Source organism: Danio rerio, chromosome 18, assembly GCF_049306965.1.
Source record: "Danio rerio strain Tuebingen ecotype United States chromosome 18, GRCz12tu, whole genome shotgun sequence".
NCBI lineage: Eukaryota > Metazoa > Chordata > Actinopteri > Cypriniformes > Danionidae > Danio > Danio rerio.
The window spans coordinates 2,859,250-2,875,000 of record NC_133193.1 but is presented as its reverse complement, the minus strand read 5'-3'; the positions used below and the strand labels follow the sequence as shown (position 1 = coordinate 2,875,000).

The following is a 15,751-nucleotide window of genomic DNA, read 5'->3' as shown; positions in this document are numbered from 1 at the left end:
ACACACACACACATAAATATATATATTTTTTTTATCATGTTGTGTACATTATTATTTTTTATTATTTTTAGTAGTAATAATAATAATAAAAAAATAAAATAATAATAATAATAATAAATTTTATTTGCATTATTTTATATATTGCCAATATAAACAACAAAATATTAACTTGCATGCTAATTTAAAAAAAAAAATTCATGGAATGAACCGCCAACTCATCCAGCATATGTTTTATGCAGCAAATGTCCTTCCAGCTGCAACCCATCCCTGGGAAACATCCACACACATATACACTACGCACAATTTAGCTTACCTAATTCACATATACCACATGTTTTTGGACTTGTGGGGGGAAACTGGAGCACCTGGAGGAAACCCACACGAACACGGGGAGAACATGCAAACTCCACACAGAAATACCAACTGACCCAGCCGAGGCTGTTTTGTAAATCAAACTGAATTTTAAAAAAAATTTATAAATCACTGCTGTTATTATTAGTGTGGTTGTTATTAGTCTTTAATAATTAAACATGCACAAATGAATTAGACACATGAAATAAAGCATGCAGCTATGTTTATAGAAAGCAAACAGCATTATTTTTGTCCACTGAATGAAAAAGCTGATTGCTGTGGATTTGTTATGTGTGGATGCCTTCTGACTGCTGGATCAAAAGCAGCTTTTATTGACATAAACACAGAGAATCACATTGCTGAGAGATTTCCAGATCGCCTGGCCGAGCACCAGCTCCATTTCAGTAGAAAGGTGATATCGAGTATAATCCTGGATCTGGATTTGGCAACGCAGGCTCCACAATAACTTATATTAGTGGCACATTTTGCATTCGGCTTCTAGTTGTTGGTGTCGTTTACACGATGTACTTACAAAACCATCTGAACAAGCTACGAGAAGATCAATATGTCCAAATGTTTAAACAGCTCCACATGAGACGCACAAACAACACGCATGCAGAGCCTTAAATTTAGATTAGATTACATAAGCATGCCACGGCAGTAAAGGTAACAGCGCTGTTAATTGCTTGTGTGACCCATTTCTAACACGCTGTAAAATCAGAGACAAAGTGTGCAAATAAATACATGACCAGTTTGAAAATACTATGATTTGGTGGTGCTTTAAAGTAACAAAATTTTGGTCTACAAGACTGCATTTATTTGATCAAAAACACAATAAAAACTGCTAAATGGTAAATTATTATTATTATTATTTTAAAAAAAAAACTTTCTAAAATTAGAGAAAAAGTGCACAAATTAAATGTATGACCAGTTTGGAAACTGAAAGATTTGGTAATGCTCTAAAAAAATACAATTTTGGTCAACAATACGGCATTTACTTAATCTAAAATTTATTATAAACTAACATAACATTAAATATTATTATTTTTATTTCAATATAACTTTCTAAGATTAGAGACAAAGTACGCAAATAAATATATTACCAATTTGGAAACAGTAAGATTTTTTGATGTTTTAAAAGAAGACAATTTTTGGTCAACAAAAATATATATATTTTTTTAATCAAAAATACATTAAAAACTGATAAAATTGGAAATTATTATTATGATAAAATAACTGTTTCTAACACGCTGTAAAATCAGAGATAAAGTGTGCAAATTAAACATATTTTCCAGTTTGGAAACAGTAAGTTTTGTTAATGTTTTAAAAGAAGACAATTTTGGTCAACAAAATTTTTTTTATTGATCATAAACACATTAAAAACTTTTAAAATGTGAATCATTATTATTATTTTAAATTAACTGTTTCCAAAAAACTGTAAAATCAGAGACAAAGTTTGCAAATTAAATATATGACCAGTTTGGAAACAGAAAGATTTGGTGATGCTCTAACATAACACAATTCTGGTCAACAAGACGACATTTATTTAATCTAAAATTCTTTAAAAACTAACAAAACATTAAATATTATTATTTTTATGTTTATATAACTTTCTAAAATCAGAGACAAAGTGTGCAAATTAAATATATTACCAGTTTGGAAACACTAAGATTTGTTAATGTTTTAAAAGAAGTGAAATATTATTAGAATTTTAATATAACAGCTTTTTTAGTAATTATTTTTGCTCTTTATTTATTTCTGTAAGTCAAAGCTGAATTATCATCATCATTAATCCAGTTAATCAATTTATTAAGTGTCACATGATCCTTCAGGAATCATTATAATATGTTTATTTGTTGTTCTATTATCAGGATTTTAGCAAGACAAATTTAAGACTTTTATGACAATTTTAGGACCATTATGAATAAAATTTTAGACTTATACAGGGCTAAACACTGCTATTTTTTTCTAATAAAAACATTCATTCATTCATGCAACCCATCACTGGGAAACACCCATACACTGTCATTCATACACATACACTACGGACAATTTACATACAAAAAGGCAAGAGAAACCCATGCCAACATGGGGAGAACATGCAAACTCCACACAGAAACGCCAACTGGTCCAGCCGGGGCTCAAACCAGCAACCTTCTTGCTGTGAGACGACCACCAAAGTTTAAACTACAGTGAATACAATTTAGACGGTTAATACAAAAGGACAATTTAGCTTATCCAATTCCCCTATAGCGCATGTGTTTGGACTGTGTGGGAAACCGGAGCACCCAGAGGAAACACACACCAACACTCAAACAAGCAAACTCCACACAGAAATGCCAACTGACCCAGCCGGGGCTCGAACCAGCGACCTTCTTGCTGTGAGGCAACAGCGTTACCCACTGCACCACCCCATCGTTCGTTCATCATGTAATAGACAGAAGCCAATCGTATGCAGTCAGAGCCGGAAAAGCTGTTGATCCGTTTATTTCTCAAGACCTCAATTTGAGTCACCTCTTAACATGCTGTCACGTGACAGATTGACAGGTTAACGAATCATGGCTCAGACTGTGTTCATTGGTAAAGCTTATATAGCACTGTCTGTGTCACGTGACTCTTTGAAGACATGTCAGAAGAGGTGACCTCGAGCTGAGCTAATCACGTTTGGGCTAGTTGTAGATGAGTTTCAAAGCAACTGTGACACAAGCAACTACATATGAATTTGGATGTAAGTTTTTATTGTTTTCACTGAAGGTGTTATTTAGCAGTTGTTAACTGGGAATAACATGCCTTTGAAATGCCACAACTCATTAATCAGAAGCAAACTTTCCAGACAGCCATGTACAAATGTGATCCATCAATCCATATCACCCATCCCTATCTTGCACCCAAAGCAAACTCCCGCCAACACTGTGATGACGTCATATTCAATTGCGGACGCGTCGAGTATGAATCAGCCTCCACGCTCATCCTCTCCCCATCAGCTGACCTTTGACCCAACAGCTGACAGAGCGCCATGTGCAGGCTTGTGTCTCATGTTGGATCCTGAGGGCTCGCCAGCGTGGTGCTCGGCCAGACTAACTGGAGTCAAGCTGAATACTTTCTGAGGCTGTGTATTTATAGCCCAGGGGCTGGGGGGAGGCGTAGGGACCACTGTCTATAATTATCTCAAAAGTAAATACATGCAGTGATCACTCAGAGTGTGAACAAATCAATAAAAGCTGATTAAGTCTCTAGAATGTGCTCTGCACGCAACTTTTAATCCAGCCGGTGGCACTTAATACAATATAATAACAGTCCATTATGTGATGTACTAACATGAAGAACAATGCATTTACTACAGTATTAGCACATATTTGGGTAACACTTTAGTTCAAGAGCCAATTCAAAACACTTTATTAGCTATTGGCTTATTTTCTGCATATTATTAAGACATTGGCTTTTAATTAGCACTTATAAAGGATGATCTTATTCTATATTATTGATCCTCTACCCAATACCTCAACCTGACTAGTACCTTAATAACTATTATCAGCAGCTAATTAGGAGTTTATTGAGATAAAAGTCTTAATTAATGGTTTGTTATCCAGTTAAACTCTGCTGTTATTTTGGGATTTCCGCCTGGATTTTGCCTATCCAAATTTAAAAGCTTCCCAAATCCACATGCAGATGCAAAGATTTGGTCTCATTTTAAAGAAAACCTTATGAATTTTCCTAAAACACTATTGAAAGTGATTAAAATATCTGTATATGTTGTCTGTGTTTTAATAAACACCTAAAAAAGAGGCGCTTTTTGTATTTTTTTTTTATAAACTCAAATGTGAAAGTGGACCTTTTAGGTTGTGTGTGGTCTCGCGTGCTGTAATTAATGTTGGTGGTTCCTGCACATGTCTGTAATCATAGGAAAAAAGAAAAATGTCTCCACCATAATCTATGCAAAAGTTATTGTATTCCAACTGATGAGAGGTGCTGTACAAGCCACAGGAGCGATCATTGTTTTCATATTTCACTATTCTTTAGTTTGATCAAACATAATTCACTGTGTTTGGTGCACGTCAGACATATAAAAGCATTACTTATGCACATCAGCTCAAAAACAGAGGAGAATGGCCCTGAAGTGCACAGCATAAGGTGAGAGATGACAGCTGCCTGTGCTATCTGGGGCTGCTTATTGATCATAAATGTATTGTTTTCACTTCTGCTCATGGAAACACCACGATTCATTCAGCAACTGTTTGATATGTGAATAATTTTTTTTTTTAAATGCTAGAACCGTATGAGCACCAGCAAGAGCTTAAATTTGAGCTATAACTTGTACATGTGTCATATATGAACCATATGAAAAATATGAAAATGAACCAATGTTCAATACCCAGCTAGGGTATCCAAAATACTGTGTTTTTAAGTGTAAATAACTTTTGTACAGTAGGATAAAAGCCAAAGTGATGCATATGTGCATAAAATATAGATTCTACACTTTTAAACGAAACCACTTACGGGGGTCTGGTGCAATGCTAGCCCTTTAAATCTTAAAGCGAAAGTCGATGACGTCACAGACCCGGTACTGGGTCCGTAGAGTTTAACTGGTTTAATAACAAGAAATGGCATTTAATGGCATAGTTTGGCTTTAAAATTGTTAATAATCAACTAAGTAGGTGTTTATTTAGCTAAAAGTCTTACTTAATGATTTGTTAATATCGAGAATTGTACTTTTAAATAAGTCTGACCCATGTGATAAGGTTAGTTAATGAAAATCAAAGCTCTTCCTACTTAGTTCATGTTAACTCACAGTGCATTGACTAATGTCATCAAGTACAACTTCGGATTTTAAAAATGCATTAGTAAATGTTGAACTATGATTAGTAATAAATTATGTAAATGTATAGTTCATTCTTAATTCATGTTAGCAAATACCTTATCTAAAATTAACTAATGGAACACAATCAGATTAGTTACCCACTTAGAACAAAGTAACTAAATACTGCAAAATTTACTACAGTATTAGTATAAATTTACTACAGTATTAGTACATATTTGGGTAACACTTTAGTTCAAGAGCCAATTCAAAATACTGTATTAACTACTGGCTTATATTCTGCCTATTATTAAAATATTGGGTTTTAATTAATATTTATAAAGTACGATCTTATTCCATGCCATTGATACTTTACCTAATACCTGAACCTGACTAGTACCTTAATAGCTATTATAAGCAGCTAATTAGGAGTTTATTGAGCTAAAAGTCTTAATTATTGGTTTGTTAATATCAAAAAAACACTGATAATGTTTCTGTAAGTTCAATTTTAGTGTCTAGATCTGTCAATGCTTTCTTATACCTTTTTGATTTACTACTTAAGACACTTAGAATGACACCACAAATTAAAGCTTTAAAAGCTTCCCATCTGATACTTGCTGAGATATGTTGTATAACAGGGCTATTCAATTAGTTTGTCATGGGGGCCGGTTCATGAAAAGCATCCCAAACGAAGGGCCGGAGAGATATGACTTGCTATATGAGTGATGACACAACTGCATATAAGAGCCCATATGCTGTATATTTTTGCTCCTTAAGACACCCATGTTGGCTTTTTCTACATTAAAATGTTAATATATTGTATTTTGAAACTACATAACATCAGGGCATTGTACAATAGACTTTTTTTTTAACAAACATTCGAATGTATTTCAGAGCACAACAAAAGCAGTGCACTGCTTAAGTAGGCTTCTTCTACATTCAGGCACATTCATATGTTGTGTTATGAACTGCATATCAATTAGGGATGCAACAATTATAGATTTTGGTTGTATGATTATAAAGTCTGAAGAATAATCATGGTTTCACTGTTATCACGTCTAATGTAATGTAATGCTATTTAAGTGAATTGTTGCAATCTGCATTCATGCATACATAATCATTTTAATAATAATTCGTCTAACAAATCTTTTGTTTACATTGCACTGAAAAAGGCGTGATATGGGAACGGCCGCTGCTATAGTTAATCCTGTGTGCGTGCATATTAGCCTCGGTGTACTTCAAACTTAAAACTAGCGCACAGGCAACTTGGCATTTTGCAGCGGTTTCGTTTCGTTCCGTGCAACAGAAATGTGGCTTAGAGAAGGCTTAACGATTAATAAACTGTGACGAATTAAAGCGCAGTTAATAGTAAAATCTGCTAATCGTTGCATCCCTATTAACGATATCAGTGCATTGTACAAATAGCCTTTTCTACAGACATGTTTTCAGCTGCCCGCAACACTTGCTTATGATGGCTCACGCTCTGTGCAGCTCGTGCTGTTATTGAATATAGACGCACGTCACTTCATAACCATAGCGGTCGTTTGTCGACTGAACTAAATTTATTTTTGATGTCTTGGTCACACTGTTTGGAGGGCCGGAACAAAGTGCCTCAGGGGCCGGATTCGGCCTGCGGGCCGCCAATTGAATAGCCCTGTTGTATAATATGCATTGTTGGGCAGTGGCGTCGCTACAAGTATTGACGCTACTAGCTTAACTACATTTCTCAGTAGCTTGGTGGTAGCGTCGTTATTTTCTAAATCAAAAAGCTTTTTAGTAGCAAAGCTTTTATAAGTCAAGTAGCGCAGATGCGTCCACAAAGCTACGAAGTGACGGCACCGACATTCACAGAGCTGTGAGGCCAATGTCTCGCCAATGAAGGCAAAATCCAAATGATGGTGAGAATAACAACTTCTTCTTCTTCCTGTTTTACGGTATTCGACAACAAAGTTTTTGGTGCGTTACTGCCACCTCTGGCGGTGACGTCGCCAACCAAATTAGGCCAACATGAGAAACTTACTTGACGGAAAGATGACTGAGGGAGAGGAGTTATTTCTGAACCAGGATTTTTCGTGACCATACCACGAGAGGTACGTTATGATGCAATAACTTAATTTCTGATGCTGTGCTCAAAAATGCGTTAGTAAATTATATTAAGTACTACTATAAGTACTTATGGTAAGGAGGTGAGCTGTCCTCCCTCCAGGACATCTACGCAGGCGGTGCATGAGGAATGCCAAGAGAATCATCAGCGACTCCAGCCACCCAAGCCATAGACTTTTCTCTCTGCTACCCTCAGGCAGACGGTATTGCAGCTCCGGTCACGCACCAGCCGACTGAGGGAAAGCTTCTTCCATCAGACTATCAGGCTGATTAACACTTAACACACCTCACACAGACTCTTCCATACCCCTCACTGCACACCATCAATATGTAGCATGCACTGCACTTTAACCAATCCATACTTGAAACAACACTAGCCACAACTGTAGACACCTATTCATTGTACATATCGCTGTCAATTTCACATTGTCGTTGTATTTGCACTGTGTGTATTTTCCACTGTCTATAGCCAGCACTTAAGCTTTTCACTCATCATAGCACACTTGCTGCTGATGATGTGACATCAAAGTAATTTGATTTGGCTACTATAATTACTGCATTATGTAGAGTAATTTATTAATGAAGAGTTGCACAATATGCAGAATGTTTATGTCAAAATATTTCTCTTTACTGTAAATTACTATAGTATTTAAATTGTTTAACACCTGGTTTTAATGGATTTTTTGTTTTAGCTGATATTTACCAGGGCTCGAAATTGCGACCATTATCTATGAGACCTCAAAATATATTTGGGAGCATTTCTGCGAGTGCTTAAAATTGTTATGTGCGACCAGTTTTTACTGCAAAATGTTCAGCACATGCGCGGATTCGGGAGACATTCACGCAGAATGCATCTCTAAGCTCTTTGTCTGCACTTAAAACGTGAAATGCAGCGCTCAGGAATGGTTTAAAACAGTAGTCATGTCAACTTGCTGCAGTAAACAAAGCCAAGTCCGTAATGCTTGCCCCGCCTTCACGCTCTTCTTATTGGCCCACTGCTCTAGCACTGAACGCAAATGATTGGTTAATATCAGCTGTCAATCACTCAGTCAATACCTTCTGGCTTGGGATGACAGAGAGAGCTACAACCGCGAAAATGTGAAGCACTGAAGATGAGAATGAAGATAACACTAACAGATTTAGTTTTAGAAACCATGGCATATAAAGTTATAAATAATGACACATCTTAGTAGTGACCATGTGCTGAATGTTAATCCACCATCTACACTTTTCAAAAAGTGGATAAAAGACTTCCATTGGCTTCAAGTCTGCTATGAAAAGTCTGTGGGATGGAGTTTTCAGGTAACTGTTTGCCACATCTAGCACGAGAGCTTCTGTTTATTCCTTCATATAATCGCCAGATGCTGTCCGCCATGCAAGTGGCAGCTATATGTCAAATTTTACACCACGTACACCATCGCAAACGGGCTTGCATTGACTAAACTAATATCGCTACTCCTTAAAAGACCGGTATTGCTATTAACATGACATATGCATATAATACGGTGCAGTATATGTCAAAAGCATCAGTGCAATATCAGACAGCACCCGTGAGAACAGCACAGTTATATCGTTAACAAATTCATTCATGTCGAGCAGTGCTAGCAGGGCCGGGGAGCGCATAAAATCTATTTTCTTGAGATAACGGGATTTCGTTGAGACATATTTTCCTCACACTTGCATATATATATATATGTATATATATATATTATTTTTTTTTTGCTTGTTAGTTTGATTACTGTTGATTTCAAATGCAATAAATATGTTTGAATATGCCTATATTTTTAAAGTTAGGAGCACCGGTGCTACCAAGCAAAAAGGTTAATTTCAAGCCCTGTATACTATAACGAGTTTCTGTTTAGTGCAGCATATTATTTACAGTAAATAACTGAACTGAACTATTCTGCCTCATATGATTCATTGACAGTTTTATTGATCACTAAGATATGGTTGACTTGAATTTAAGTTGCTTAGATTTAAAAATAAAATTAAAAAAATAGCTTGGATGTTGCTAAGCTACTTTTGCTAAGTAGCTTTTAGCTTAGCTTGCTACATTTCCCAGAGGGTAGCTTTTAGTGTAGTTAAGCTACATTTTAAGTAGAGCAGCTAATAGCTTAGCTCACTATACTTTTCAAGTAGCTTGCATAACACTGATGATATGTTTATTAACGGGTCATCTAAAACACATTTGAGATGAAATCTTCATGTTGGAGGACTTCTCGGTAATTTAGAATCAATACCCTGCTGAAAAATCCAGCTTAAACAAGCCTAAACTGTTTGGTTGGTTTTAGCTGGTCGACCAGGCTGGTTTTAGAGGGGTTTTGGCCACTTCCAGGCTGGTTTCCAGCCATTTCCAGCCTGGTCTTAGCTGGTCAGGCTGGGAAATGACCAGCTAAAACCAGCTTAGACAAGGCTGGAAATGGCTGGAAACCAGCCTGGAAATGGCCAAAACCCCTCTAAAACCAGGATGGTCAACCAGCTAAAACCAGCCAACCAGCCTAGGCTAGTTTAAGCTGTTTTTTTTTCAGCAGGGTATAGGTAACTGATATAGGGGTATGGTCTAAATTACTATAGAATCATATAAACAATGAACAATATATGGCATGTGTGTAGCAGAAATAAGGGAAAATCAATTAGTAAGACTGGTGTGTTTTAGAGAAGGAAGAATAATGCATATCTTTAGGGTGTAGCAGCCTTCATACTTAACAAGGTTTACATCCTTTATAAAATCGCCAGGGTTTTTCTAGGCTGTCTGTGGAATCGATCAAGGCCAGATAATGTCTATAACGGTATTGAATGTAAGGTTGAAATCCCCTCCCATTACATAATATTCAGAAAGAGTGGATAAAGTTAAAAGGGGGTTACTATAAAATATGGGCATGTCATTATTAGGGCCACAGACATTAATAAGATTCCATTGCGTAATAATGACCCTTAAACAATTATGCATCTATCTAAAGAGTCCTGTATTATTGTATCTATCTGAAATGGGATTGATTTGTGGATTATTGTGATAACCCCTCTTGCTTAAGAGCTAAATGACGCTGCAAATATTTGACCTGGCCACCTATTACGTATTCTACGTATGTCTTTGGACACTGCTAAATGTTTACACCCAATTGCAAGCATTAGTAATGACCAAAACCAAATGCAAAAGAGGATGAAATGAGCTCCGGAGAATGTACAGTAGGTTTGAATATATGCTTCTGTTGTTATTGTAAAGATTGTAAGCACTGCTGAAATGTTGTGCTTCTGCTCATCTTTAAAAAGACACATTTACATTTAAGTACATGCGAGGAATGTTTAAGTGTGTATTTGTAAAAAGTTCACTGCAAAGATGTTCAAACTCCTAAACTAACCAACAAACTAAACACATTATACTGGTAACACTTCAGTCAAGTACCAATTGCCATCATTAACTAGGCTTTTCCCCCATTTTCAGTTAAATTAGCTTAAGATTTTATAATTGGGTAAACAGAACTTTAATGGTAGAAATAGCTTAAATTTGTAAACAAAAACTGCTTAAAATATTAAGTTACACCAACCAATAAATTTGAGCAAAACCATTTGCTAGAATACTTAAAAAATTAAGCATCACCAACTAAAGATTATTAGGTAATATTGCTTTGAATTTAATGTGAAAATTGCTTAAAAAGAGGGATGCAAAAATGATGCACTATAAGTAAATCTAGCATATTATTTTTTCAGTGTCGGTTTGAATATATGCTTCTGTTATTATTGTAAAGATTGTAAGCATTGTTGAAATGTTGTGCTTCTGCTCATCTTTAAAAAGACACATTTACATTTAAGTACATGCGAGGAATGTTTAAGTGTGTATTTGTAAAAAGTTCACAACAAAGATGTTCAAACTCCTCAACTAATCAACAAACCAAACACATTATACTGGTAACACTTCAGTCAAGTACCAATTGCCATCATTAACTAGGCTTTTCCCCTGTCTATTATTAAGATATTAGCTGTTTATTAGTACTTATAGAGCACACTGAAAAAAAATATTAAAATATGATTCCTTGGATTTACTAAATTCTTTTAAGTAAAGTGGTTGTAAACAATTTATTTGGGTTGGATTTAAACAAACAAATTAAGTTGAATATTACTAAACTTAACTTGTTTGATTAAATTTAACCCATATAATTTATTTGCAACAGTTTTGCAGACATCATTTTTTCAGTGCACGATCTTATTCTACATCCCAAATCCTACCCAATACCTAAACCTGTCAGGGTTCTGCCACTTTGGTCTTGTAAATTCTTGTTTTGGTGGCAGAGCTCTGACACTACTCATGTCTGGTCCTGTTTTTGTCTCTGTGCGCGCGCGCGCCGTCGTGGGTGTACGCAGAGTGTGCGCGCTGCCACTTGATGTGGCCGCGCACGCTCTGCGTCCCTCAGACGCTCGCGCTCTTGTACTAGTTTTTGTGTTTGTTCTGTCAGCAGCGCGCTGCTTTATTCTCGGCGCCTCCGTCTAGTTGGTTTCAGTTGGTTGGCGCTGAGATGAAGCATGCGCGTTGCTTATGTGTGAGCGCACGGTAAGGTGTTTATCTATCGTGTGCTCGTGTCTTGCGTCTCTTGTCAAAGCACGTGGCTCGGTGATTACATTGTGGTCACGTGCTTTTGTCGTGTGCTTCAGTATTGTGTTTGTTGTCATGAACATGCGGTTAATGAGTTCTCTCACTGGCTGCATGTTCTTGTCCTGTTAAGTGAGCGCATGGCTTGTGTTGTCTCTCTGTGTCATGCGCTCTCCCGTCTATTGTCTTGTCCCACCCTCCTTGTTAACCCATTATTAGTTAATTGTGTTCACCTGTTTGTGTTAATTTTCTACAGTTTATATACCCCTCACTTTTGCTGTCCTGTGCCAGTTCGTCATCACATGTTGTTGTTTGAACCCATGTCTTGTCATGTTTCCAGTCCTGTTCCTTACCAGCCAGCCCAGTGAAGTTTGTTTGAGTATGTATTTGTTTTGTTAATGTTTTACCCCTCGGGGTAGTTTATTTTGCATTTTATTTTATGTTTATTATTTAATAAATTCCCCATTTTCCTGCACTTGAGTCCTCGCTCCTTTTTCCCCATTTCCCCTCACCAACCCTGACAAAACCCAACTACTACCTAAATGACTATTAATAAGCAGCAAATGAGTAGTTTATTGAAGCAAAACTCCATAGTTAATGGTGTTTTACTAGAAAAGATTATACCTTAAAATAAAGTGTGATCATTATGTCTTCACAAATACTCAATGTCAGTGTAAAACATTGTTTCCACTCTGCAGCTTTACCTTTCCATGTCTATGAGAGTCCACTAACACCCATTGATTAGCAAATAAACAGAAAGCCTTACGGTAGTGTTTGTCTCTGTGCAGGTCGGAACATGATCCGATTTGTCGTTTACGCTGTTGTCCTGCTGGACGTTGGACTTTCTGCCACCTGTACCATGAGACACATGGATGTGTACGTGTGGAGTGCAATTATTGTAGATATTGTCTGCTGCGTTTGAAACGTGGCAAGAAATCTCAGCCTTCGCACAGGGCACCTCTAGAGAAATGCTTCTGTGAAGAACGCGCTGAGACCCTTTTCTTGAGGATTTATCCGAATTTCTGCTGGAGGGAAAAGTGTCGTGTCTTCTTTCTGTCGATGACGGTCTTCCGGTTGGCAGCATGCAGGCTGAGGTGCTACGGTAAAGCTTTGCTTTCTGCCGTTCTGGGGCGTTATCGGTTGCTTGTGGGCCCTCATGAGGTTTGGAAGGGTCAAGCTTTGTTTCTTTCCCTGAGGGAAGCTGTCGCTGGTTTGCGAAGTGCAATAAAACGCTGGAGTGTCTTTCCGTGCGGTCTGGTCCTGCTGGTTGTTCTGGGGGCACGCTGAAATGCACAATAGTTTTGGCATCTCTGTGTTCTGCTGACGTACTGGTTTTGGACAGCCGTAGACCATTAACTGCAGTGGCGACGGACGCTTTGGATGTTGCATCAGTGTGTGATGTATCGCTAGACAGCTGCATCTGATGAGACGTCTGGAAAGAGCTCCGTGCAGACGGCGGCAGCGGAGGAATCATGGGAGACGCCACCGGACTGACAGGGGATGCCGGTGGCGTGGTGCATGGGCTCCGTGGAAAAATCACCAGGGATGAGCAGCGCCGCAAGGGAGCCCTTGTCTTTCTCCGAAAGATAGGCTTGCGATCTTCTGCTTCGAATATGCTGTTGCTGCTCGAGTAGCCGGGATCGCTTGTGGTGCTGCTGCAACAAGAACCACCGTCCCCATTTCCACTTTCGCAGTTTGCGAGCTCTCCGTCTTCTCCAGCACTGCTACCATCCGCATCAGCGCTCTGCTTGCAGGACTGCAAAGAAATCTGCAGCGTACTTTTCCTGCTTCCGTTCACCTTGGGGACGAACACACTGGAGTGGCGCTGTAAATTACCATACTCTGGTGACAAGGGTGGCAAAGCCAGAGACAGCTGTCCTGGAGTCACCTTCATGTGGAGGGAACTCTGCGCCAGGCCCTCGCTAGAGCTCCGTCCAGCATTCGTCAGCCCACTTTCTTCAGTATGAACGCTACAGGTCTCTGACAGAGGGTCGGTGTTGCTTCTCCGCGAAGCGAAATGTAGTCGCAGATGCCGCGCCATGCAGTCCTAGTGCGAGGAATCCAGCGTAGAGTTGGACATTGTAAACCCAAGCAAGCAAAAAGCAACTGGTCCCACACTATGAGTGCAACTATTAGCCGTTGCACATTGCCAAAATAGCAATAGCAAACTGCATTCCTCCTGAAGCTCTCTAGAAGCTAACAACCATGACAGCTCAAATGCAAGATGAAAAACAGCTACACGTTTGCACCACTTGCGGATCCAGTTCTTTGAAGGATAGCAGACAAACGCTGGGAGATTTACTGAGGCAACTGCTCGAGAAAGCCCTCTTCTGTGCCAGACCTCTGGAGTGCCTCAGCTGTGCCTTCTGTAGTTTCGCAAGCACACATTGAAGCACGGGTGCCCTCCCTCCCTCCCGCAGCTGAATCCACGCTGCTGGTCAAAAAACAACAATCCGTGTGCATGCCAGGGCGGAGGTGGAACAGCTCGCCCCTGTTCTAGCCAACCTCCCCTCTGCCACCTCCTTCTCCAGTCCCATGTCTAGAGTTTCTTGTAAAGCTGCACCCCTGATAATATTTTTACCCCACCATGATAGAGTTACAGGAAATAAAGAGGAACGAGGTTTGGCATCATTTTTAAGCATTCTGAACAGCATCTGAGATGCACCGGGTGAAACGAGCAGCTGAATCCGCCAAGCTCCTAAACTAAGCATTTGGCTGGTTTCTGCACCTCCAACAATGCACAGCTTAAATGCGTGACAGCTTCATCTACAGATTCAAAAGCAGCAGAAGGATATGTGCCTAAAAGTGCACCTCCAGACAAACACTGAGCTTGTTGTGCCAGCTCTCATATGGACATGTGCCACATCACGTGTCATCTGACACCCGCTGCTGCAGCCATTTAAGAGCATGCTTCTGTCAAGAGAAATGCCTTCTCATCAATCAGGGGCAATTGCAGGAGGGGGACCTCCAGTTACCAAAGTGCACAGGACTACTATGGGAAATCACCACAACATGAATGAACATCAAGTCTGAAACAGTGATTCTGTGTACTTTTAAGATTTAGGACTTGGGCCCGTTTACATGAAAGCTTCCAAGTAATTTATCTAAGGGGAATCCTCCCAATGGAAGAAAATCCCTGAGGAAAGGGCTTTCAATAGGTGAATTGCAACGGTCAGCCATGCCTGTGTGTTGTCACTAAGCACTTTACTGTTCTGGCAACACATATGGCAATGAGTGCTGTGGTTGCTATGGTTACTGCTTCCCACAGTGAACAGAACATAACGAACCTCAAAGCCAGGCATATTAATATAATTTGCAACCAACATCAAATAAAAAACATAACCCAAACTGTACCAGGAACAAAATACACAAAGATGCATACACAAAGGGCTCTATTTTGACGGTCCATGCACAGAGCGCAAAACGCAGGGCGCAAATGCTTTCAGGGCGTGTCAGGATGCGTTTTTGCTAATTTAAGGACGGGAAATCTGCCTTGCGCTTCGGCGCATGATCTAAAAGGGTTGAGTTCATTTTCTTAATGAGTTATAGGTGTGTTTTGAGAATAAACCAATCAGAGTCTCATCTCCCTTTCCCTTTAAGAGTCAGCTGTGTCGCGCCAAGAGCGCATTCGCTATTTACAGGACGCAAAGTAAGTCTAAGTGGAAAAAATTAGCATTTCACAAGCAAACAGTTAACAGTTGACAGTTTTTTAACAGAAAACTGTTAAACAGAGCATCTACTGCGTGAGAATGAGAGATAATGGATCACTTTCACTTTCGCTCTTGGATAGGGAAACCTTTACGCACAGACATCAATTAGTCTATAAATAAATACTTTTGTTTGTTAAGTGCAAATATTCGTTTCAAAACTTTTTCTAAATTCAGTTCTAATTTCCAGCAAACGAATAAATAAATAAT

At 38.7% G+C, this 15,751-nt stretch overlaps 1 protein-coding gene across 2 annotated transcripts in view; it reads right to left on the bottom strand.

Moving 5' to 3' along the window:
* The window catches only part of nedd4a (NEDD4 E3 ubiquitin protein ligase a), a 104,289-nt gene that overhangs the window by 53,817 nt on the left and 34,721 nt on the right, over positions 1-15,751 (bottom strand). The window contains exon 1 of one of the 2 annotated variants that reach the window (XM_073930131.1): positions 12,601-14,184. The exons of the other annotated variant lie outside the window; for it this stretch is intronic. Within the exon in view, the coding sequence (XP_073786232.1) occupies positions 12,601-13,875 (1,275 nt within the window). The 5' untranslated portion in view covers positions 13,876-14,184. Of the gene's footprint in view, positions 1-12,600; positions 14,185-15,751 lie in introns of those variants that run through there. 2 annotated transcript variants of the gene reach the window in all.